The sequence below is a fragment of the Pantherophis guttatus genome, chromosome 8, assembly GCF_059756535.1.
Source record: "Pantherophis guttatus breed Tessera chromosome 8, ASM5975653v1, whole genome shotgun sequence".
NCBI lineage: Eukaryota > Metazoa > Chordata > Lepidosauria > Squamata > Colubridae > Pantherophis > Pantherophis guttatus.
Genome location: NC_142070.1, coordinates 10,174,316 through 10,200,553, shown reverse-complemented (window position 1 = coordinate 10,200,553; position 26,238 = coordinate 10,174,316). Strand labels below are relative to the sequence as shown.

The 26,238-nt window shown below is 41.9% G+C and overlaps 1 protein-coding gene across 1 annotated transcript in view; it reads left to right on the top strand.

The window, feature by feature from the left end:
• ANTXR2 (ANTXR cell adhesion molecule 2) overlaps window positions 1-26,238 on the top strand; it is a 181,415-nt gene that overhangs the window by 32,041 nt on the left and 123,136 nt on the right. Inside the window, exon 8 of the mRNA XM_060687005.2 lies at window positions 22,203-22,263. Within this exon, the coding sequence (XP_060542988.1) occupies window positions 22,203-22,263 (61 nt within the window). The remainder of the gene's footprint in view (window positions 1-22,202; window positions 22,264-26,238) is intronic.

Genomic DNA, 26,238 nt, shown 5'->3' with positions numbered 1-26,238 from the left:
CAAAGTAAGATCACCTGACGAATTAAAATTTGGCAACAATTTTGGAGCACAGGTAGTCCTCGACTTACAACAGTTCGTTCAGTGACTGTTCAAAGTTAAAACGGCAGTGAGAAAAAGGGACTTACGACCATTTTTCACACTTGTGACCGTTGTAGCATCCCCATGCCCACGTGATTTAACATTCACATGCTTAGGCACTGACTCACATTTATGACGGTTGCAGTGTCCCAGGGTCGTGTGATCCCCTTTTGCGACATTCTGACAAAATCAATGCGGAAACCAGATTCACTGAACAACTATGTTACTAATTGAACAACTGCAGTGATTCACTTAAGAAATGTGGCGAGGTAAAGTCGTAAAGTGGGGCAAAATTCACTTAACAAATTTCTCACTTAGCAACATAAATTTTAGTTATATCCCTCCCCTGAGTTTTTTAGGGTCCTATGCGAAGCCCTGCGATGGCAAATTATACAGATTTTGTATAGTACTGATATCTGTTGGTCTATCACTAGAGTTCTTTGAGGAAGATGGGCAGTCTCTAAATATGATAAATAAATAAACTAAAAGTTGAGTGAAGATTGTTTTACTTTAATATGGGGCCTTGTCTTGGATTAAGGAGTCTTGGTGGTGCAGCGGACTAAACTGCTGTTAAAGTAGCACTTAGCTGCCAGCTGCCTGCAATTACTGCGAGTTCAATTCTCACAGGCTCAAGGTTGACTCAGCCTTCCATCCTTCCGAGGTAGGTAAAATGAGGACCCGGTTTGTGCGGGCAATAAGCTGACTTTGTATAAAATAGAGCACTGCTTAGGGGGCCCCCAAAAAGCCCTACTAAGCAGGTATATACAAAAGTATGAAGGCTATTGCTTAATGCATTGTAAGCCGCCCTGAGTCTCCGGAGAAGGGCGGCATATAAATCAAATTAATAAATAATAAATAAATAAATACATATATTTTAGGAAAAAGAATGTCATTTCGGTTGCATTATGAAAAATGGACAGACTAGTATTTTGTGGAATTATTTTTGATTTTTAGTTGTTGAAAAACAAATCCTTCAATCATGATCAGAGGAGGATTTGATTATTCTGACTAGAGAAGCTTTATCTGGACAAATGCAGCAGGACAGAACACAGACAGATAATATTCTGCTGCAGTTGAATTGCAAGTAACCTTTAGCCAGCTTTTCCGTTGCTGTGAACATCTCCCAACTTTACAAAACTTTTACGCGAACGCAGATCTGTCAAAATAAATACATGCGGAAAGTTGACCAATCTGCTGAAGTACCGCTAGAATATCTAGGCCACAAAAATGTGCCCAATCACTACCTATGACGTCTTATTATTTTTTTTGTGTATGTGTTTGTACACTTTAGGGTTTTTTTTTGTTGTTGTTGTAACAGTTCCGAATGTTGCAATCGTTGAATAGTGAAATATGACTCACAGCTGTAACTGGGTGGTGAAAGAAAATAATCTTGGAAAACACTTTATTTTCACTTTATTGTATAGGAAAAAGTTGAATTCATTATGCAAAGTGTACATAGTATGAGCATGGTAAAGTAAAGTTAATATGGTTATGTATAGGCTTGACAGGGAAAACATATTTAGAACATCCATATACATGATGTGGTCTTAACTGCTGTGCATCATTGGTCTTTCTGCTGCAGCCCCAGAAATCTTAAATGCTCCTCATTTAAGGTTTGCACGTACAAAATAGTTTGGCTCTTGCATTGATTCTCTTGCAGATGCATTGTGCTTAATGCATGGCAAAATACATCACTATTTCTGCAGTCTATTACAGTTACACAACCTGGGCATATAGAAGGAGACAAATCTTAAGTAAGATTTGCATGGAATATGGACTAGCAGTGTGCAGCGGCAGCCAAAAAAGCCAACACAATCCTAAATTGCATTAACAGAGGGATACAATCAAGATCAAGTGAGGGACTAATACCACTCTATAAAGCCTTAGTAAGACACACCTAGAATACTGCATCCAGTTTGGTCACCATGCTATAAAAAAATATGTTGAGAATCTAGAAAGAGTGCAGAGAAGAGCAACATATATGAAGTTAAAACATACGATGAATGGCTGCAGGAACTGGACATGGCTAGTCTAGTGAAGAGAAGGACCAGGGGAGACGTGATAACAGTCTTCCAATATTTGAGGAGCTGCCACAGAGAGGAAGTTTTCCAAAGCGCCTGAAGGCCAGACAAGGAATAATGGATGGAAACTGATCAAGAAGAGATTCAACCTAGAAACAAAGAGAAATTTTCTGACAGTGAGAGAGCAATCAACCAATGGAACAGAAGTTGCGTTTGGAAATTGTGGGAGCTTCATCACTGGAGGTTTTCAAGAAGAGACTGGACTGCCATTTGTCGGAAATGGTGTAGGGGCTCCTGCTTGGGGTGGGGGTTGGACTAGATGACCTACAAGGTCCCTTCCAACTCTGTTGAAAAGAAGCAGTCCTCCAGATGGGTGCAGTTACTGTTATGATTCTGTATCTACAACAATCGGCTTGTAGCTAACACTGAGATATAAGGTGTTGTTTGTCTGTTTTTAGCTTGATTTGTGTATGGTTTGCAGCCTCAGTGGTCATTGCTCAGTTCTTTGTGATTGCATCCTGCTACGTCAGCCTTCTCCTGCCCACCCAAGCATCCTTCAGAAGTGTGGACCTGAGCTGCCAGAATGCTTAGCCAATGATGTTGGCTGAAGATTTCTGGGTGTTAAACGGGACTGTGTCCTCACCCATCCTCTCAGTAGTTTGGTATGCATGCAAATCCAAACATTTTAGAGACACAAGTCTTTTTCTCCCCTGTTTCAATCTAATGAGCACCAGTGGATTAAGGTCAGGATCCAACCCTGGACCAGTGGATTAAGGTCAGGCCCCACCCCCCCCAAAAAAACCAGAAAGACAGGTTGTGATTTTTCCAACAACAAAGATTTCTTCATTGCTCGTCACCTATAGACAGAATCTTGCCAAACTAAAGCAAACTACCATCTCCATAAAGCATATATTCCGGGAACTATTAGGGAGGAGCTGTCTTCACCTTTTTTCTCTCACATGAATTATCTGAACTGAGTTGTCTCTTGCTCCTCTGGAATGCTCCTTCTGGGAGTCAGCATGACCATTGGGAATTACATGTAGTCCTTGACTTACAACCATTTGTTCAATGACCGTTCAATCTGACTGTCATTGAAAAAAGTGACTTCGGATCGTTTTCACACTTAAAACCATAGCAGCATCCCCATGGTCACATGATCAAAATTAGGAGGCTTGGCAACTGACTCATATTTAGACGGTGGCAATGTCCCGGGGTCATGTGATCCCCTTTTGCGACCTTCTGACGAGCAAAGTCAATGGGGAAGCCAGATTCACTTACTGTGGCGAGAAAGGTCGTAAAAAGGGGCAAAACTCAGTTAACAACTGTCTCGCTTAGCAAAGGAAACGTTGGGCTCAATTGCGGCCGTATATCGAGGACTACCTATACTATTGAGCCGTGGTGGCGCAGTGGTTAGAATGCAGAACTGCAAGCTAATTCACTGCCCACTGTCTGGAGTTTGATCCTGACCGGCTCAAGGTTGACTCAGCCTTCCATCCTTCCGAGGTCGGTAAAATGAGGACCCAGATTGTTGGAGGAAATAGGCTGGCTTTGTAAAACTGCTTAGAGAGAGCTGTAAAGCACTATGGTGTATAAGTCTAAGTGATATTGCTTGGGAAGGAAGGAAGGAAGGAAGGAAGGAAGGAAGGAAGGAAGGAAGGAAGGAAGGAAGGAAGGAAGGGAGGGAGGGAAGCGGTATATAAGTCTAAGTGCAATTGGTATTTCACATTGTTTCCTTCATCATTACATTGATACACCATTGGTCCTTCCAAAGTGTGGCAATGCCCACACACCTTGGAGACCCAATGTAAGGGAAGGTGGATCTAAAAAAACCCAGGTATGCATCAAGATGCACATTACACTATCCCAGAATTTGGATAGAGAGGACCAGTTGTCTTCTCCTAACCGTGTGATGGCGAACCTATGGCACACGCCAGTTGTTGCCCCAGCCCAGTTCCACCACGCATGCGCGCGTGTCTCCTGCCGGCCAGCTGGTCTTCGGGTCTCTGCCATGCATGCGTGGGGGGGGGCGCATTCGGGGCCATACGCACGCATGTGCAGGGGGTGGGGTGCATGCGTGGGGCGCTCACATTGCATTTTAGGGGTTCGGCACCCCCCGTGTCCCATTTTGGGCCTGGAAGGCTTCCTGGACCAACCTAAAGCCAAAAGGGGGTGCAGGCGGGGCAGCGTGGCACATGCATGGCGGGGCACATGTGCGGGGGATGTGCACACATGCGCAGGGGCGCTTGCATTGCATTTTGGGGGGGTCCAGGCAGACGTGTGTGCATTCCCGCACGGGCATGGCCACACTTCGGGCACTCGGCACCAAAAAGGTTAACCATCACTGTCCTAACCCCTTTTCCTTAATTCTTTTATGAGCCCCCTACTCCCAAGTGCGGCTGAGCAGAAAATGCAGGCTTTTTGCAAGGGAAAAAGTTGATGCTTCCAAGTGTTCCTGCTTTTATAAAATAAAATAATAATAATAAAAAAAGACTCCATTAACAGAAACCATCTGATTATTAATTCCAAATGCCCTTAATTGGAATGTTTCCTGAAGGAGAAGACAGGAGGGAGGGAGGGAGGGAGAAAAAAGCACCATATTTAGATTTTGCTTGTAGTGGAAAGAGCCAGGAAATGAGCCATAAAGAGTTTCTTGACAGTCAGAGAAGGGGAAAGAAAGAGACAAATAAAGAGGAGGTGTACGGGACCGAGCACTGAAGGGAAATTATTCCGATTACATCAGTCCGTTGTTTTTTTTTCAAAGTCCACATGGAATAGCCTAACGCTTGAGCTGCTTTTGGCTCTTGCGATTTGCAGCAAACTTGTTAGGGCTTTCCGTGTGCTGGGGGGGGGGGGATAGCAGAAAACAGGGGTGGGATGTGAGTGTGTGTGTACGGGGGTGGGGGGGAGGAGGTGGAGATTATTTAGTTGACTTGTTAAAGCAGCCCAATGGCCTGGAAATGAAGCATTTCTTTCTTCCCGGCCTTCAGGACTGCACAGGCCTTAATTTGACATCCACTGACATATTACAACTCTTATAAGGTTCTGGTGTTCAGATGGCTGCTTAAGAAAGGAGAAACTTCACGGATAAGTTTCCAGGTTCTTTTGCCTCGGAATCGAGTTGACTCCCCTCCAGGGGACACGCGCACCCACACTTGAATGATGATGCGGAGAGGACTTGTCAGATACCCTAAATTGCGATCGCTTTCATTACATAACCCATCTCATCGACTCTCATAACAAGCCCAGCTCCAGAGATATATATATTTCCCCCCCCTCCTATTTTTTCTATAACCACATTCATTCTCTCCTTTCTTCAGCCCTTCAAAGGCTTAATTCTAAGCTAGAATTCCAAGAGGCCCCTGGAAACTTTTGGTGCTGGGACGCCATTTTGTCTCTCATAAGTGGAGAATAGACTGTAGGTATTCTTGGGCTGAATTGTAATGTTCCTTTCATAATAACGGAGTTGGAAAGGACCTTGGAGCAGGGGTGGGCTACTGGGAGTTCGCAGGGGTTCGGGAAAACCTCTAGCTAAGATTCTGTGCAGTTCGGAGAACCCCCAAATCCCACTCCTGGTTTGCCTCACCCACCCCACCCCGCCCCTGCCAGAAGTCTCCACACAGCCCGTTTTGAATGCAGGTAAGTGCTTGCGGAGGCTCGGGGAGGGTGAAAAACGGGCCTACCAGAAACGGGCCCGTTTCCAGCCTTCCTAAACTTCCGGTAGGCCTGCGCGCACCCTGCACTTACCTGCATCCAGACGGCCTCCAGAGCTTGGGGAGACCGTTTTTGCCCTCCCGGAGGCTCGAGGAAAGCCTCCGGAGCCTGGGGAGGGCAAAAACACACCCACCCACCGCTGTGGTGCTGGAGGCCGACTAGGCCACGCCCACCATGGCCTTGCCCACCCAGCAACCAGGTAGAAACCCCCTTGCTAAAATTTTTGAAGCCCACCTCTGCCTTGGAGGTCTTCTACACTCCGTTCAAGCAGGAAACCCCGTACCATCTCTTCTTGAAAACCTCCAGTGCCAGAAAACCCAGAACCTCTGGAGACAAGTTGTTCCACTGATTAATTGTTCTGTCAGGAGATTTCTCCGTAGTTCTAGATGGCTTAGTTTCCATCCATTGTTTCCTGTCCTGCCTTTGGGTGCTTTGGGCGAATAGACTGATAGGTCCTCTAATCCAACCCCCTGCTCAAGCAGGAAATCCTATTCCATTTCAGACAAATGGCTGTCCAATTTCTTCTTAAAAACCTCCTGTGTTGGAGCACCCACAACTTCTGGAGGCAAGTTGTTCCACTGATTAATTGTTCTCGCTGTCAGGAAATTTCTCCTTAGTTCTAGGTTGTTTTTCGCCTTGGTTTGTTTCCCTTCATTGTTTCTTGTCTTGACTTCAGGTGCCTTGGAGAATAGGTTGACCACCTCTTCCTTGTGATAGCCCCTCAGATATTGGAACCAGGGTGGATTTGATTTAAACCGAGTTGATTTAAATCATGATTTAAATCATGATTTAAATCACTAGTAAAAAGACTTGATTTAAATCAACTCAATTTAAATCATAATTTTTAAAGAGCAACTGTCATCTCTGCTACTCCTTTGACCCGCTGTTGACTCACTGATAGTCCCAGTGTTGCAGAATATACAGCCTCATGCTACATAACTAAGCTCCATTTCATGCTGAATAAACTAAATTATTTATGTATCTTAAATAGAAAACTATCTTACGATAGATTTTTACCCCAAAAGTTTTTTTATTAAAATAAATTCAATAAAAATCAAAAAAATCTGATTTAAATAAAAAAAATCCGATTTAAATCAAAAAAATTGGATTTTTTTGATTTTTTAAAAAAAATTATTGATTTTTATCCACCCTGATTGCTTTCATGTAAACCCATAGACCTTCTTTCCATTGGTTAGACATAACCAATTCCTGCAATCTTTCTTCGTATGTTTTTTAGCATACAGTCCCCCACTCATCTTTGTTGCTCTTTTCTTTCTAGAATCTCCACAACTTTTTAACAGCTTGCTTCATTTCCTGCAAATATTTCATTATCAAGTTACTTAACATCAGTAGAGTGCATGGGGAATGGAGTTGTTGGCTGTTTATCACTGTGGGCTTGTCCTACCAGCTTTTATTGGAGTACTTTTTCTTCCTTTGGGGATGGGGTAATTTTTACTTTTTGTGGATCTTCAAATTGTTCGACAAAGGAAGCAAATAGCAATTGTACTTAGATGGTGCTTTACATCCCTCTCTATGCGGTTTACAGAGTCAGCCTCTTGCCCCCAACAATCTGGGTCCTCATTTTACCCACCTCGGAAGGATGGAAAGCTGAGTCAACCTTCAGCCTGGTGAGATTCAAACTGTTAAACTGCTGGCAGCCGGTGATCAGCAGAAATAGCCTGCATTACTGCACTCTAACCACTGCGCCACCTCAGCTCTTTCAGTAAAGATCAAGGAAAGAGGCAAATAAAGATCAAGGAAAGAGGCAAACACACCTAAATACATCCTCCTTCATCATAGATCTAATAACTAATACCTAGATAAACAGGTATAAGGACCAGAAGAACACAAACAATCAAGAAGATGAACACTAGATGGCAGCATAGAGTTTTTTGTATATCTTTTCTGCCATCTACTGGGTATCTTGACTTTTGTGCATGGTAGCAGATCTGATAGATCTAATGATAGTCTACATCAGGGGTCTCCAACCTTGGCAACTTTAAGACTTGTGGACTTCAACTCCCAGAATTCCTCAGCCAGCTTTGCTGGAATTCTGGGAGTTGAAGTCCACAAGTCTTAAAATTACCAAGATTGGAGACTCCTGGTTTACATAGCTGCTTATATGTAATTTTTACAGGCTTTCAATTTTTTTTTAAATTGGACAGTGTATAGATGTTAGTATGAAGCTTAGTGGTAATAATCTTGTACATTGCATTGTGTTCCCCTTAATGGGTGTACTGTAAGTTACAGGAAATAAGGGATCATCTGAGTCAGTCCCATAACAAGCGTATTAGCATAACATGTTTTGCTCATGCCATTATTCAGGTTTTTTCTTCTTCTGCCAATGGTGTGTATTCTTCTAATCTACCCTGGTATTTTGCATAATGTTTGTGTTCGGAGTAACCAAATAGAAAAATAAGAACATCTGCAAAAGTATATTATGAGCTGCCCCCTTCCCCATGATTTTTCCAGTCTTTGAAAATGCCGAGTATCGTGATAAAGCTGTTAATGTTAATTTGTGTTCTTCTCTGGATTTGTTGTTGCTGTTTTATTGACGCAGGATTGAGCGGGGTAAATTTTTCAGTGAGTGCAAATGAAGCTGGCGAGAACAGCATTAATAAGGAAAATGCTCAGCTTTTCATCTTCCCGATTCAGTGGAAGTCATTAATATTTAGTTTAAAATATTCTGATTTGAGGGTTGGCACGCAGGGCTTCTTTTTATTGAAAAGAAAACACAAAATAAATGCTTACATATTAAAATATGAACACTGCTCATAAAATAGTGGCCATGAATGCGATGTTTAAGTATTTATTATTTATTTTATTATTTATTTATTATTTGGGCTTGTATGCTGCCCTCTCTCCAAAGGACTCAGGGCGGCTCACAACAATAAATACGCAAATTCAATTATAAAATATAACAAATATAAAAACCCATTAAAACCACATTTAAAACCCCTTCAGTCCAATCCGGCCAGGCCAAATAGCCATGTTTTAAGATCATGGCGGAAGGAGCGAAGGTCAGGAGCCACCCGGAGCTCCAGGGGGAGCTGATTCCACAGAGTAGGTGTGCCCACAGAGAAGGCCCGCTCCCTGGGAGTCACCAGTCGACAGTCTCTGGCCGATGGGACCCCAAGGAGGCCCTCCCTGTGAGAACGCACCGGGCGATGGGGAGCTGTCACTGGCCGCAAATGGTCCGCCAGATATCCTGGGCCTAAGCCATGTAGGGCTTTATAGGTAATTACCAGCACCTTGAATCTCACCCGGAGGGCAACCGGTAGTTAGTGCAGGTCCCGCAGGAGGGGTGTAACATGAGAGTGTCGGGACACTCCCATCACTACCCGCGCGGCCGCATTCTGCACCAGCTGAAGCCTCCGAATGGTCTTTAAGGGCAGCCCCATGTAGAGAGCATTGCAGTAGTCGATCCGGGAGGTGACGAGCGCATGAGTGACTGTGCGTAAGTCATCGCGGTCCAGGTAGGGGCATAACTGGAGCACCAGACGAATCTGCGCAAATGCCCCCCTGGTTACGGTCGTTACATGATCGTCCAGAGTCAACTGTGAATCCAGGAGGATGCCTAAATTGCGCGCCCTTTCTACAGAGGGCAACACCTCACCCCCTATAGCCAACGATGGAACATTCTCCCAGAACTGAGATGCCGGTACCCATAGCCACTCCGTCTTGGCAGGGTTGAGCTGAAGCCTGTTTCTCCCCATCCAGAGCCGCACCGCTTCCAGGCACCGGGACATCACGTCGAGGGCATCACTGGGTTGATTCGGGGTGGATATAAAAAGTTGGGTATCATCAGCATACTGATGATACCTCACCCCGAAACCACGGATGATCTCCCCCAGCCACTTCATATAGATGTTGAACAAAAGGGGAGAGAGGACCGACCCCTGAGGAACCCCACAGGTAAGGGGCCTCGGGGCAGACCTCTGCCCCCCCGCCAACACCGCTTGCGAACACCCAGAGAGGTAGGAGAAGAACCACCGTAAAACAGTGCCTCCCACTCCCAACCCCTCAAGGTGCCGCAGCAGGATACCATGGTCGATGGTATCAAAAGTCGCCAAGAGATCTAATAGGACCAGGATAGAGGAATAACTCTTGTCCCGAGCCCTCCAGAGATCATCTACAAATCCTTTCATTATTCTTTTGGAAGTTGTGGGTGCTCCATCACTGAGGCTTTTAAGAAAAGACTGGAGAGCTACTTGTTTAGAATGGTATAGGGTCTCTTCCTTGAGCAGGGGGTTGGACTAGAAGACCTCCAAGGGCCCTTCCAACTGTTATTCTGTTACTTCGTTTTGCTTTAACCTGGGCTGATCTTCCTCTGATCCCTGTTTTGTTAAGTTCTTCATCACTGCAACTTTAACCAGAAAACCAGATGCATTAAAATGGGAATATGAATTTATCCTAACATATATTTCGTGCTGCCACAGTCTCTCTCTCTCTCTTCTCTCTCTCTCTCTCTCTCTCTCTCTCTCTTTCTCTGTGTCTTATGTCATTTCCCTTAAGAATGCTTGTGTTTTCAAGTTGAATTTGACAGCCAGAACAGCTCAAAATGTCTTTATCAAAGCTAAGTTTCTTAGAAATCACTTTTGAAGGAAGTGATCACAATTCATAGCTGTACATATGCTTCATATGCCAAGTGCTTTACACTCCTGAATATTTCCATTTAGCAAAGGGCAACAAGATTAGAACAGAGCATTCTTAAAGTGGCAGCATTTTACATGGGCTATATAGTAAATCAGTCGTGAAGGCAATAAAAGCTTTTCTGTTTTTATATTGAGTCGGTTAAAACAGAGTCCCTTTCAAACTAGGCTAAACTCCAGGTGGCCAACTGGGCATACAGGTAATTCTTGACTTATGACTGGTCGCTTAGGAAGTGTTGAAAGATCTTGCCTGGGCAGATCTTACTTAAGACCCAGGTTCAAATTCTGATGGTTGCCTTGCCCCCACGCTCAGACGGCTGCACTTCGGGACTCCGCGACTGGTCCATATTTGTGGTTATTTGCCGTGTCTTGTGATTGTGTAATTGTGTTTTAAGGGTGTTTTTGCTGAAAATTGGCAGTCATTTACATTTTTTGGCAAAACTGGCTCTATTGTCATATATATATATGTGTGTGTGTCTCTCTGTGTGTGTATGCATCACAGTTATCTTTAGAGAGCTGAATGCAACAAAATTTCATTTTAATGATTAGTGTACATTTAAAGTGACAATAAAGTTCTATTCTATTCTATTCTATTCTATTCTATTCTATTCTATTCTATTCTATTCTATTCTATTCTAAAAATCAAAAGGGATATTAAATATTGGGAATATCTACAAAGTTTATGCCAGTCCCGCTATTCTTAAGCAGGGATGGTTGGAATATTTTCTGCATCACCTTGAATAGGCATCTAAGTGGGGCTTTTTAAAAAATTAGCACTGACTGGAGGCCTTTTCATTGATGGACAGTTTCCCCTGTTGCATTTAAGATTTTCAATGGCCAAATTAAATTGAAATGGATATTTGTGTCGATTTGTGTGGGATGGAGGGAGGTCCAGCTATACTGTAGATTTACCCTAAATCTGAACTCAGTCTATTGTTTGGTGGGAAGAACAGATGTTACACTGATTTTGCAAAGGGGAAAAACATCATGATTGATGGCAATATTGGTTGCCAAAACCTCTTGAACTCTTCAAGTCAAACGATGCTACGAAATGAATTGGCGTTTAGCATATTCTGCTCACTGTCAAAATGTTACTCATTCCGTTCTCTCCTTCCTTCCTTCCATCCACCCACCTTGGTTATGGTATTGTGATTTCAACAGGAAGGGTGTCAAACATTTTCTCAGATCCCTTTCTCTATAAATGAATCTGTTGGAAGAAAAGTGGCTTAAATCTCTCCTGCCTTGCATGGATCATCGTAATTTTCCATGAGAATGAGCCGGAGGGTGGGTGGGTTTAAAATACATCCAAACCAGGGGTGAAATGATCCCGGTTCGGACCGGATCGCCCAATCCGGTAGTGATGGCGGCGGGTGGTTCGGAGAACCGGTAGCAAAAATCCCTGCCCCTCCCCCAATGCCCAGCTGAGCCGCACAATCTTTGTAGCATCCCTATGATCATGCGATCAAAATTCAGTTGCTTGGCAACTGGTTTCATACTTATGACCGTTGCTGTGTCCCAAGGCCAACCTTTTGCAGTTTTTTTGACAAGGCAAATGAATGGGGAAGCCAGATTTACTTAAGAACCGTATTACCAACTTATCAACTGCAGTGATTCACTTAACAAGTGTGGCAAGAAAGGTCGTAAAATAGGACAAAATTTGCTTAAGAAATGTCTCACTTAACAGCAGAAATTTTGGGCTCAATTGTGGTCTTACGTCGGGAACTACCGTGTTTCCCCGAAAATAAGACCCTGTCTTAAATTTTTTGAACCCCGAAATAAGCACTTGGCTTTATTTTTGGGGAGGTCTTATTATTTTGGGGGTGCATGGAGGAAACCAGAGGAAATGGCAGGGACCGGCTGCGCATGCATTTAAATATTTTCGGGGAGGGCTTATTTTAGTGCATGCGCTCAAAAGCCCGATTGGGCTTATTATCAGGGGATGTCTTATTTTCGGGGAAACAGGGTACCTATACTGAGGTTCGAATTCAGCCTCAGTCTGTAGTTTCTTGGCGACCCACTCTATGCTATTCTACCAAAAAAAAAAAGAAAGAAAGAAAAGAAAAGAAGAAAAGAAAAGAAGAGGAGAGGAGAGGAGAAGAGGAGAGGAGAGGAGAGGAGAGGAGAGGAGAGGAGAGGAGAAGAGAAGAGAAGAGAAGAGAAGAGAAGAGAAGAGAAGAGAAGAGAAGAGAAGAGAAAAAAAGAAAAAAAAAGAAGAAAAAAGAAAAAAGAAAAGAAAATCAGTACAGGTAATCCTCAACATACGACCCCAATGGAGCCCAAAATTTATGTTGTGCTAGGCGAGACAGTTGTTAAGTGAATATTACGACTTTTCATGCCACGGTTGTGAAGTGAAGCACTGCAGTAGTTTAGTTAGCAAGATGGTTGTTAAATGAATCTGACTTCCCCATTGACTTTGCAAGAGGGGATCACGTGATCCCTGGATGCTGGGACCGTCATAAATATGAATCACTTTTGCCAAGGGTCCTGAATTTTGATCATGTGACCAAGGGCGGTAAGTGTAATAAAAAGTCGTAAGTCATATTTTTCAGTGCTGTTGTAACTTCAAACGGGCACTAAACAAATCATTGTAAGTCGAGGACTACCTGTACATAATGACTTGATCAGTAAAGATGGGAGGTGCTGTATTTGGAGATGCTGCGTTGTTGTTGTTTTTTTTGCTTGCAATGCATTTTGCTCTACGGTCCTTTCTTGAGAAGAAATGTGGTTGGCAATCCGGAAGCGCTTGGCAAGCGAGTACATAAGAAGTAGAAGTCTCTATATTTAATACAGGAAACGAAGGTGGTATCGGTTCTTCCGCTCACTTTTTGCAGCGTTCACTCAAGAGAGTTTACTGATAAGCTTCGATTTATGGCGCGTTGCCCAAATGCTTTGCTCTCCTGTAATGGCCTTACAGTATATATAAAACCCTTTTAAATGTAACTTTTGGCAACGAACGGATCAGCTGTGTGCATTTTTGTTGTTATCTGGCCAGCTTTCCCCCTGCCTTGGTGTATCAAACAGGAAGCTGCCTTTTAATATGATGGTTTGAAAACTCTTCCTCAAGAGAGTTGGTCTTAACTTTTTTTTTTTTTTTTAATTTGATTTATATGCCGCCCTTCTCCGGAGACTCAGGGCGGCTTACAATGCATTAAGCAATAGCCTTCATCCTTTTGTATATTAATACAAAGTCAGCTTATTGCCCCCACAAACTGGGTCCTCAATTTACCTACCTTAGAAAGGATGGAAGGCTGAGTCAACCTTGAGCCTGGGGAGATTAGAACTTACAGTAATTGCAGACAGCTGGTCTTAATAACCAGCTTAATAACAGGGTGCCTTAGACCACTGTACTACCAAGGCTCTTAAAGCTTAAAACTTAAAGCCAGACGGATGAATGGGCCTTGACTCTCAAAAAGCCAGGGAAATTGGCTTATCCATTTTTGCCTTTGTAAACAGCAATAGCATTTAGGTTTATATAGAGCCCCAAGGTGCTTTACGACACTCTCTGGGCCAGGGGTGTCAAACCTGACTAGGTGGCTTAGTGGCTAAGAGACTGAGCTTCTCGATCAGAAAGGTCGGCAGTTCGGCGGTTTGAATCCCTAGTACAGGTCTCCTGCATGAGCAGGGGGTTGGACTATATGACCTCCAAGGTCCCTTCCAACTCTGTTACTGTTAAAACTCAATTTCATTGAGGGCTGCATCAGGGTTGTGTTTGACCTTGGGGGGGCTGGGGTGGATGTGGCAAGGGTGGGCATGGCCAGCTCGACGTCACTCGTGTCGGGGACGCCTGTGATGGCCCGAGCATTCTGCCAGCAAAAATGGGCTCCCGAACTCCGTTTTCGGCTGTGATGGCCTCCTGCAACTCTCTGCCAGCAAAAACGGAGCCTGCGGCCTTTGCGAGCTCTGTTTTCACTGGCAGAGGCACCGCGGGCTGGTCCTTCACTGCTTCTAGGGCGGCCTCGTGGGCCAGATCTAAGCACCCCATGGGCCAGATCTGGCCCCCGGGCCTTGAGTTTGACACCCTTGCTCTGGGCAGTTTAACAATATAGAAGAATTATTTCCATATTGTCCCCAACAATCTGGGTCCTCATTTTACCAACCTCGGAAGGATGGAAGACTGAGTCCGGAATGGGACGATGACACACAGGAGCCAAATGGGCGTGTCTGGGTGGGCGTGTGGAAGAGTAGGTGCAGCTAACCTGGGCGCGGATGACTTGGTGTGGATGACTCGGGGTGGCCTGGTGGGCATGGCCAGGTGGACGCAACCACATGGGTGTGGTTGGGTGGGTGCTGCCAGGTGGGCTCAGAACAAGTCGCCTTGGTAGTACAGGGGTTTAAGGCACCCTGTTATTAAGCTGGTTATTAAGACCAGCTGCCTGCAATTACTGCAGGGTTCGAATCTCGCCAAGGCTCAAGGTTGACTCAGCCTTCCATCCTTTCTAAGGTAGGTAAATTGAGGACCCAGTTGTGGGGGCAATAAGCTGACTTTGTATAAATATACAAAAGGATGAAGGCTATTGCTGAGCACATTGTAAGCCGCCCTGAGTCTTCGGAGAAGGGTGGCATATAAATCAAATTAAAAAAAAAAAAACTGAATATGGAGCCAACTTGGCACTCCCACCAGAAGAAAAATCACCTGGAGACGTGCCAGCAAACAGAAAGCGGGAAAGCTGTGAAGTTTGAAAGGAAACTTGAAAAGGCAGTTACTGTGAGTTGTACTGGACTCTCTCTCTCTCTCTCTCTGTGTGCATTGTGAGAACTGACATCTTGGTGACCGTTATTTTTCTGTCCCTCCTGTAATCTCCAGCCTTGCACATTATTGGGCCACGTTGATTGGAGTTACAGAAGCTGTACTTAAACTGGTTGATGACAATTTGCCACCACCATCGTAGTTTAGTTTAATTTAGTTCATTTATTTGTCAAGCATATCTTGCCGCAGGACAACTTGCTGTAGGACAAGAGTTAACATTAATGTTAAAGAAATAGTGGAATCAAATCATTAAAGAAAGGATGCAACGCAGAGCTGGGTTTCAGCAGGTTCTGACCAGTTCTGGAGAACCGGTAGCGGAAATTTTGAGTAGTTCGGAGAACCGGTAGTAAAAATTCTGACTGGCCCCACCCACATCTATTCTGTGCCTCCCAAGTCCCAGCTGATCGGGAGGAAATGGGGATTTTGCCTGGATGGAGGACAGAATAGAGATTTTACAGTATCCTTCCCCTGGAGTGGGGTGGGAATGGAGATTTTACAGTATCCTTCCTCTGCCACGCCCACCAAGCCACGCCCACCATGCCACATCACACCCACCAAGCCACGCCCACAGAACCGGTAGTAAAAAATGTTGAATCCCACCACTGATGCAACGGATGCAAAAAGGCGAGACCGAATGAAATGTGAAAAATGAAAACATTTTTTTTACTTATTTTACATAATTACAGTAAATAGAATTGCTCAATTGTCCTGTAGCAAGTGAGCAGCCCGTGGCGAGTTTTCCTGCAGTGAGTTGACTGTGGCAAGTTGTCCCATTCTGTACTCAGAGATAACTAGGAGAATTCACTCGTGTTTTTCTGTCTTTTGCAAAAACTGTATTTCCTTATTTCCCTTTGCTTTTCTTCCCAGTTAGCGCTGGGCTTCCAGTGCTAAACTTCCCAGTTTAGAGCCTGGGCTCTTCCCTATTCTGTTTTTCTCTCCTTCTTTTCTTTTTGAAAAAGTTTTTTTTATTTTTTTAGACATAAAACATAAAATACATCTTTTTAGAGCAAGGATTTGATCCGGTATAAAATAAGTACAATTACTCACATTCCCTCAACCAATTTGGTTCCAAATTTTATCCATTTACATCTTTAAAAAAAAAGAAAGAAAAAAGAAAGAAAAAAGTCATTCTAAACATTTATCATTCTATTATATCACCCAAAATTCTAAACAATTATTTCCAAATAGACACCATTCCAAATCTTCGTCATTTTAACAATCAATATTTCATATATATTCCTCATTCCTAAAACCCATTACATCAAATCTATATTCTACTTCTCTTAAATGGCAGCTAGTATCCATGATCTTGACAAAGAATATTTTCCTCCTCTCTTAAAGTCGTTTCTTTCTGCTACAAGTGGAAAGTAAAATGTAATGAGATCTGTGGCCCCTTTTTTAATCAATGGGGTGCCTAGTTTTATAGGCCATGAATTTTAATTAGCAGTGATTAATTCAACTAATATTATATAAATTGACATTGCCAATTTTGGAGGAAGGCGGCTGGGTGTTTGTGTGCGCACCACATAAACATTGATTGATGTTGTGATTGGTGGAATATGCAGGATTAGTATCGGCTGGAGTTGACAATCCTGTGTTGACACAGTCAGAAGCTGAGCTCACTGTGTATGTGTGTGTGAACGCTCAAAACAGCAGCAACAACACCACACACACACACACACACACACACACACACACACACTCATCAGACTTTCTTTTGCCAGAATCACTTGGGGTCTCTTTTGCTATCCAGGTCCTTGAATAGAATGGCTGGAGAATTAGAATAGAATAGAATAGAATAGAATAGAATAGAATAGAATAGAATAGAATAGAATAGAATAGAATAGAATAGTAAAAAATGGAATGGAATGGAATAGAATAGAAAAAATGGAATGGAAGGGAATGGGATGGAATGGAATGGAATAGAATAGAATAGAATAGAATAGAATAGAATAGAATAGAATAGAATAGAATAGAATAGAATAGAATAGAATAGAATAGAATAGAACAGAACAGAACAGAATAGAATAGAATAGAATAGAAAAAATGGAATAGAATAGAATAGAATAGAATAGAATAGTAAAAAATGGAATGGAATGGAATGGAATAGAATAGAAAAAATGGAATGGAAGGGAATGGGATGGAATGGAATGGAATAGAATGGAATAGAATAGAATAGAATAGAATAGAATAGATGGAATAGAATAGAATAGAATAGAATAGAATAGAATAGAACAGAACAGAACAGAACAGAACAGAACAGAACAGAATAGAAAAAATGGAATGGAAATGGAATGGAATGGAATAGAATAGACTAGACTAGACTAGACTAGAATGGAATGGAATAGAATAGAATAGAATAGAATAGAATAGAATAGAATAGAATAGAATAGAATAGAATAGATGGAATAGAATAGAATAGAATAGAATAGAATAGTAAAAAATGGAATGGAATGGAATGGAATAGAATAGAAAAAATGGAATGGAAGGGAATGGGATGGAATGGAATGGAATAGAATGGAATAGAATAGAATAGAATAGAATAGAATAGAATAGAATAGAATAGATGGAATAGAATAGAATAGAATAGAACAGAACAGAACAGAACAGAACAGAACAGAACAGAACAGAACAGAATAGAATAGAATAGAAAAAATGGAATGGAAATGGAATGGAATGGAATAGAATAGACTAGACTAGACTAGAATGGAATAGAATAGAATAGAATAGAATAGAATAGAATGGAATGGAATGGAATGGAATAGAATAGAATAGAATAGAATAGAATAGATGGAATAGAATAGAATAGAATAGAATAGAATAGATGGAATAGAATAGAATAGAATAGATGGAATAGAATAGAATAGAATAGAATAGAATAGAATAGAACAGAACAGAACAGAACAGAACAGAACAGAACAGAACAGAATAGAATAGAATAGAATAGAATAGAATAGAATAGAATAGTAAAAAATGGAATGGAATGGAATAGAATAGAAAAAATGGAATGGAAGGGAATGGGATGGAATGGAATAGAATAGAATAGAATAGAATAGAATAGAATAGAATAGAATAGAATAGAATAGAATAGAATAGAACAGAACAGAACAGAACAGAACAGAACAGAACAGAACAGAACAGAACAGAATAGAATAGAAAAAATGGAATAGAATAGAATAGAATAGAATAGTAAAAAATGGAATGGAATGGAATGGAATAGAATAGAAAAAATGGAATGGAAGGGAATGGGATGGAATGGAATGGAATAGAATGGAATAGAATAGAATAGAATAGAATAGAATAGATGGAATAGAATAGAATAGAATAGAATAGAATAGAATAGAACAGAACAGAACAGAACAGAACAGAACAGAACAGAACAGAACAGAACAGAACAGAACAGAACAGAACAGAACAGAACAGAACAGAATAGAATAGAATAGAAAAAATGGAATGGAAATGGAATGGAATGGAATGGAATAGAATAGACTAGACTAGACTAGAATGGAATAGAATGGAATGGAATGGAATGGAATGGAATAGAATAGAATAGAATAGAATAGAATAGAATAGAATAGAATAGAATAGTAAAAAATGGAATGGAATGGAATGGAATAGAATAGAAAAAATGGAATGGAAGGGAATGGGATGGAATGGAATGGAATAGAATGGAATAGAATAGAATAGAATAGAATAGAATAGAATAGATGGAATAGAATAGAATAGAATAGAATAGAATAGAACAGAACAGAACAGAACAGAACAGAACAGAACAGAACAACAGAACAGAATAGAATAGAATAGAAAAAATGGAATGGAAATGGAATGGAATGGAATAGAATAGACTAGACTAGACTAGACTAGAATGGAATAGAATAGAATAGAATAGAATAGAATGGAATGGAATGGAATGGAATAGAATAGAATAGAATAGAATAGAATAGAATAGAATAGAATAGAACAGAACAGAACAGAACAGAACAGAACAGAACAGAACAGAACAGAACAGAATAGAATAGAATAGAATAGAAAAAATGGAATGGAAATGGAATGGAATGGAATAGAATAGAATAGAATAGAATAGAATAGAATAGCAGAGTTGGAAGGGACCTTGGAGGTCTTCTAGTCTAACCCCCTGTTCAGACAGGAAACCTTATATACCACTTCAGACAAATGGTTATCCAACATCTTCTTAAAAACTGGTCTGGAATGCATTCTTTCCAAAGAGGAGGGTCCTGATATTTTTAAAATAATTTATATTGACTTTTAAAACACATCTTTTAAAACAAACTTTTAATTGCCTATTTTCGTTTTTGTTTACTTGTTTTTATTTGCTTAGTTTCTATTTATCAATTAGTTTAAGCATAATGTACTGAGTTTGAATTGAAATGTACTTTTACTGTAAACTGCAGACGTCTTGGTGATCCAAATATACTACTATTTTTTTTTCTTTAAAAAAACCAACGACATAATTAAGGCTTGTCTTTCTTTGAGGTAAAGATGGCAAGAGTCATGTAAATACAGTTTTTAAAAATGTACTTCTAACATCTGTAAGCATGTGTATGCTAAAAAGGAAATTGAAATCCTGGGAAATGTTGTAATTGTGGTTGCAACCAGCTTCCTGTCATTGCAACAGGAATTAGCAAATACAGTCAGATTAAGGACAGGAAACATGGCAGTCCCTCTATTCAGAGTCAGATTGAGACTTGTTTTCAAGTGCTTATTACAAATCCTTTCATTGGTAAGAATAGAATAAAATAACAGAGTTGGAAGGGACCTTGGAGGACTTCTAGTCCAACCCCCTGCTTAGGCAGGAAACCCTACACCACTTCAGATAAATTGTTATCCAATCTCTTCTTAAAAATTTCCAGTGTTGGAGCATTCACAACTTCTGGAGGCAAGTTGTTCTACTGATTAATCGTTCTAACTGTCAGGAAATTTCTCCTTAGTTCTAGGTTGCTTCTCTCCTTGATTAGTTTCCATCCATTGCTTCTCATCCTGCCTTCAGGTGCTTTGGAGAATAGTTTGAGTCCCTCTTCTTTGTGGCAACCCCTGAGATATTGGAAGACTGCTATCATGTCTCCCCTAGTCCTTCTTTTCATTAAACTAGACATACCCAGTTCTTAATATGTTTTAGCCTCCAGTCCCCTAATCATCTTTGTTGCTCTTCTCTGCACTCTTTCTAGACTCTCCACATCTTTTTTACATGGTGGCGACCAAAACTGGATGCAGTATTCCAAGTGTGGCCTTAGCAAGGCATTATAAAGTGGTATTAACACGTCACATGATCTTGATTCTATCCCTCTGTTTATGCAGCCTAGAACTGTGCTGGCTGTTTCAGCAGCTGCTGCACACGGCTGGCTCATATCTAAATGGTTGTCCACTAGGACTCCAAGATCCCCCTCACAGTTACTACTATTGAGCAAGGTACCACCTATACTGTATCTGGTAGTCATTGATGCTCACACAGTACTTAGGGGAGAGTCTCACAGGGAACCCAAACTTAAGTACAGGTAGTCCTCGATTTACAACAGTTCATTTAGTGAATGTTTAAAGTTACAACAGCTCTGAAAAAGTAACTTATGACTGTTTTTCACGCTTATGACCATGGCAACAACCCTATGGTCACATGATGCCTGGCAATTGGTTCATATTTATGATCATTGCAGTGTCCTGGAGTCATGTGATCCTCTTTTGCGACCTTCTGACAAGAACTCCAGTGATTCATTTAACACCTGTGTGCAAGAAAGGTCATAAAATGGGGCAAATTCACTTTAAAAAGTCCCACTTAGCAACAGAAATTTTGGGCTCAGTTGTGGTTGTAAGTTGAGGTCTACCTGTAATCATCATCATAATAATACCAATAAGAGGGGATTGTAAGGAAGATAAATTTGATTGTTTCCTAGTATGATTTGAATGCTTATTTGTTCCCCGTGACTATCATTAAGAGTTGTACCTTATGATTCTTGATGAACGTATCTTTTCTTTTATGTACACTGAGAGCGTATGCACCAAGACAGATTCCTTGTGTGTCCAATCACACTTGGCCAATAAAGAATTCTGTTCTGTTCTGTTCTGTTCTGTTCCATTCCGTTCTGTTCCGTTCCATTCCATTCCATTCCAAAAAGGATAATAATAATAATAATAATAATAATAATAATAATAATAATAATAATAATAATAATACTATGGCGATACAACGTGGGTAAATAGAATTTAGAGATTTAAATGTTCAGCCAAGTGATGGCACAAGGGAAAAAAACTGTCCCTATGTCTAGTTGCTTTGGCATGCAATGCCCTATAGCAGTGTCCCGAAGGGTGTGGTTGAAACAGTTTATTTCGAAGAAGTGAGAGGTCTGTAGGGCTGTTTCTCAGCCCTCCTTCTGACCCACACAATATATGGGTCTTCTACGGAAGGCAGGCTAAATCATAAATAATAAATGTCCGGATCCACGATGTCTATGAATTTCTTTTTCAAATGAGGACACAATCTAACAACCTCTACCTCAGAGGTGTCAAACTCGATTTCATTATGGGCCGCATCAGGGTATGTTTGACCTTGGGGGTAGGCAGGGTGGGCAGGTGTGCCCAAGGTGGGTGTGGCCAAAGTGGGTGTGGTCAGCTTGACATCACTCGTGTTGGGGCGCCTGTGGTGGCCCGAGCACTCCGCCACCGAAAACGGGCTCTCGAGCTCCGTTTTCAGCTGTGACGGCCTCCTGCAACCCGCTGCCAGCGAAAACGGAGCTTGGGAGCTCCGTTTTCTCTGACAGAGGCACTGCGGGCCGGTCCTTTGCTATTTTCAGGGCCAGATCTAAACACCCTGCGGGCCGGATCTTGAGTTTGACACCCCTGCTCTACATAAACAGGTATCGCACTTTGCAGCATCTTGCTAAAATAATTCCTCGAAATGGAATTCTTGTTGCCTTGAAAAAAAAACCAACCCCATAATATACATTTGTCAAAAATATTTTTCCCCGTTTTCCCCCCAAACAGATACTGAAGCAATCGTGCACGGAAATCTTAAATCTGGAACCCTCAAGCGTTTGTGTAGGAGGTGAGTGTGCGACTGGAAAACAATGTGAAAATATTGACAATCCTGCTGTTACATCCTTGGGCAAAATGTGTAACTGTACTTCCATATGCTGAGTAGGAAGATGTGAATGAAAGGAACTTTCCTTTCCTTGCTTCCAGTTTGCCAAAGTCTGTGTTAACAGATTTAAACTCTTAACAGTTTCCTCTCCAGGAATTTTGGAAGTTGTAGATTTAAAAGGAAGGCATATTTATGATAATATTGTATTGTGTATGTGGTGGGACACAACCTGGGGAGATTTTATTAGGTATTTAGGATTTTCTGAATTATAATCAACGTCTTTTCTAAGTTTTCTCCTCAATAATTTTGTGAAATAAAAAGGCTAAAGTACCTTTTCTCCCCTGGGAGCACAATGTATGTCTGTATTTCTCAACTTTGGTAGTTGGAAGATGGGTGGACTTCAACTCCCAGAATTCTCCAAGCATCCATCTTCAAGCTGCTAAGGTGGAGAAACACTGATCTGCATTTTCACAAGTCTTCAGCCTGGTCTTTGCTGAGAATGCTGGGAGTTGAAGTCCACACAGCTGGTGAGAGCACCAAGTTGGCACAGGCTGAACCAAAGTCTACAGGTAGTCCTTGATTTGTGACCATAATGGAGCCTGCCCATTACGGTCATAAGTTGTGACGGTCGTAAAGAGATCACTATGTGACCAAACCCATTTTTATAACCTTTTATTTTTATTTATTTTATTTTATAACCTTTTTTTGTTGTGGATGTTAAGCCTGCAATCATAAACAAGCCCATTGTTTGCTGTGGGCCATTTTTGCTGAAAACTGAAAATACAGGTAGTCCTTGACTTACAACAGTTTGTGTAGTGACCGTTCGAAGTTACAATGGCACTGAAAAAAGTGACTTAGGACCATTTCTCACACTGTTGCAGCATCCCCATGCAGCATCCCTCATATGATCAAAATTCAGATGCCTGGCTTCATATTTATGGCAGTTGCAGTATCCCAGGGTCATGTGATCACGTTTTCTTACCTTCTGACAAGCAAAGACAACGGGGAAGCCAGATTCACGTAACAACCGTGTTACTAACTTAACAGCTGCAGTGATTCATTTAACAATTGTGGCAAAAAAGGTTGTAAAATGGGGCAAAACTCACTTGACAACTGTCTTGATTAGTGATCTGTCCCCGTCTACACACACAAACAAACACAGCCAGCCGAGGGTTAAGAAAGTACTTGGCACGCACACAGGTCGTTATCTCAAACTTGGCAACAATATAAGCACCATCTGCCAAGAGCTTTACTGCAACAGATAACATAAAATTACATACGCATTGCAAATAGTCCAGCAAAACAATATCTCTTCGGCAGCTTCAGACGTTGTTCAAGTGACTAGCCAGAGTTCGTTTTTGTTCGTCACGGAGTTTTACCAGCCACCACCCTCTCTTATATAGTCTCTGGGGTGTGGTCCAGTGACTCAGTTCTAATCCCTAGCACGCCTCCTTAACTGCTGCAACCGTTTATCACGCCTTCGTTGGCGTGCATCCAGGAACGACGGCTCTCCTTCCTTGCTCTCATCCGAGACACCTGGCTCCTGGCTAATCTCCTCTCCCTCGGCCGGCACCTGAGACAGTGCCAGCGGGGAGGGGCCTGGAGAGGGAGGCCTGGCTGACTCCTCTCCCTCATGTTCGGAGCCTTCTTCCTCTGATGAGATAGGCTCAGAGGGCGGGGCCACAACAATTAGCAACAGTAATTTTGGGCTCAATTGTGGTCATACGTCAAGGATTACTTGTACCTTTGGAAGGATCTGCTGTAATTTTGGTCGCTAAGCAACTGTTCATAAGTCGAGGACTAACTGTAAGGACTTCCCATTGTCATTCAGTAAACTTCTTGCCTCAGCTAACATTTCCCTTTGAATTAGCTGTCATTAAATGCGGTGGGTTCCGGGAAATGTGGGGAGACTTCAGATCATGAGGGACAGTTTCTTGTCACAGCTGTGTAAATGAAATGGGATGAATAAGAGTTGAGCTGAAATCTGGGCCTTTCATTGGGTGAATTAATACTGACACTCTCGAAAAATATGTAGTTTTCCAATATCAGTTACCAGAAGGATGAGAATGCTGGTTAATTGGCAGGAGGGATTTTAGTTTTGGAAATGTACTGGTGTTCCTTTTAAAAAGTTTGCTTCCCTTTAAACATTTTGAAAATGTTTCAAAAACAGAAACATAGAAAACTGACAAAAGAAAAAGGCCTGGTGATCCATCGAGTCTGCCCTTTATTTGTTTGTTTTATTTGTTTTTCTTTTAATTAATTTATTCATTTGTTTACTTTTTTAATTATTAGTTTTATTTTTATCTTAAAAACTAATCCTTTTTAGAATAGAATAGAATAGAATAGAATAGAATAGAATAGAACAGAACAGAACAGAACAGAACAGAACAGAACAGAACAGAACAGTTGGAAGGGACCTTGGAGGTCTACTAGTCCAACGCCCTTCTTAGGCAGGAAACCTATTTTCACTAAGAGAAATGAATTTGGGTCATTAGTGAAAGAGCTTTGATTCTATTGATAATTTCTAGCAATAACCTCTAGAAATTATTATCTAGTCTTTTCGTGGATATTTAGTGATATTTCCTGACCAAAATGTGAAATATGAGGATTACTGCAGAAAAAGAAATGAAAAGGGCTGGAACAGCTGTTTCTAATTTACGAACCTGATTTCACAAGTTCTCGATTAGATGGGCTGTTGATGATGGAGTGAGTGATTGAACTGACTTGTTCCATTTCCTCTTGAGTATTCTTGAGCCAGGCTCTTTGTAAAATTGGTTTTAATTCATAAAAGTCTTTGTGCTTAAGAGCATGGATTTTCATCTCTTCTTCCCCTGATTCCTCTTTCCATGTTTAAAGTCAAGTCAAGTCAATGTTTATTTACAGTCAAAGACCAGAGCAAGTTAAAAAACACCTATGGAATATCCAGCAATTGGATGGTGGGGAATGGAAGGATTTATACTCCTTGCAGACATTTATTTATTTTATTTATTTATTGGTTCAATTTATATGCTGCCCTTTTCCGGAGACTCAGGGCGGCTTACAATGCGTTAAGCAATAGCCTTCATACTTTTGTATTTACCTGCTTAGTAGGGCTTTCGCCCCCCCCAAGGGGTGTTCTTTTTTTATATAAAGTGATCTTATTGCCCCCACAAACCGGGTCCTCATTTTACCTACCTCGAAAGGATGGAAGGCTGAGTCAACCTTGAGCCTGGTGAGATTCGAACTCGCAGTAATTGCAGGCAGCTGGTGTTACTTAACAGTGCTTTAGTCTGCTGCGCTACCAAGGCTCTTTGGACATTTGCATTCTTTTAGCGGGTTGTTAAGGTCTCCTGGAGGGACACAGTGGCTCAGTGGCTAAGACGCTGAGCTTGTCAATCGAAAGGGCGGCAGTTCAGTGGTTCAAATCCCTAGTGACTCTCCATCTGAGGGCTGACAGATGGCCCAGGCCCCGCCTCTGTCTCTCTCTCTCTCTCTGCCAGCTCCGTTCCCACTTCCCCCTCGGAGCTCTCAGGTTGCCTTGATGCTGACCCGGACTCCCACGCCTTCTCCTCCTCTGATTCGACTGCTGGAGGGGCCGGTGGCCAACAGGCCACAACAGGCTTCGCATGTTTGCGCAACCCAGTTTCTGGCATGTCGCGACCCACTGCCGGTCCACGGACCGGGGGTTGGGGACCCCTAATCTAGAAGGCATAGCAGAGTTCTCAAAATGCTCCCCAAGATTTCGCTAACTATAGAAATAGCACTTATATACTTAAATACCACCCGCTGGCTCAGTGGCTAAGACGCTGAGCTTGTTGATCAAAAGATTGGCAGTTCAGCGGTTCAAATCCCTAGTTCCGCATAACGGGGTGAGCTCCTGTTACTTGTCCCAGCTTCTAGTAGTTCGAAAGCACGTAAAAAATGCCAGTGGAAAAATAGGAACCACTTTTGGTGGGAAGG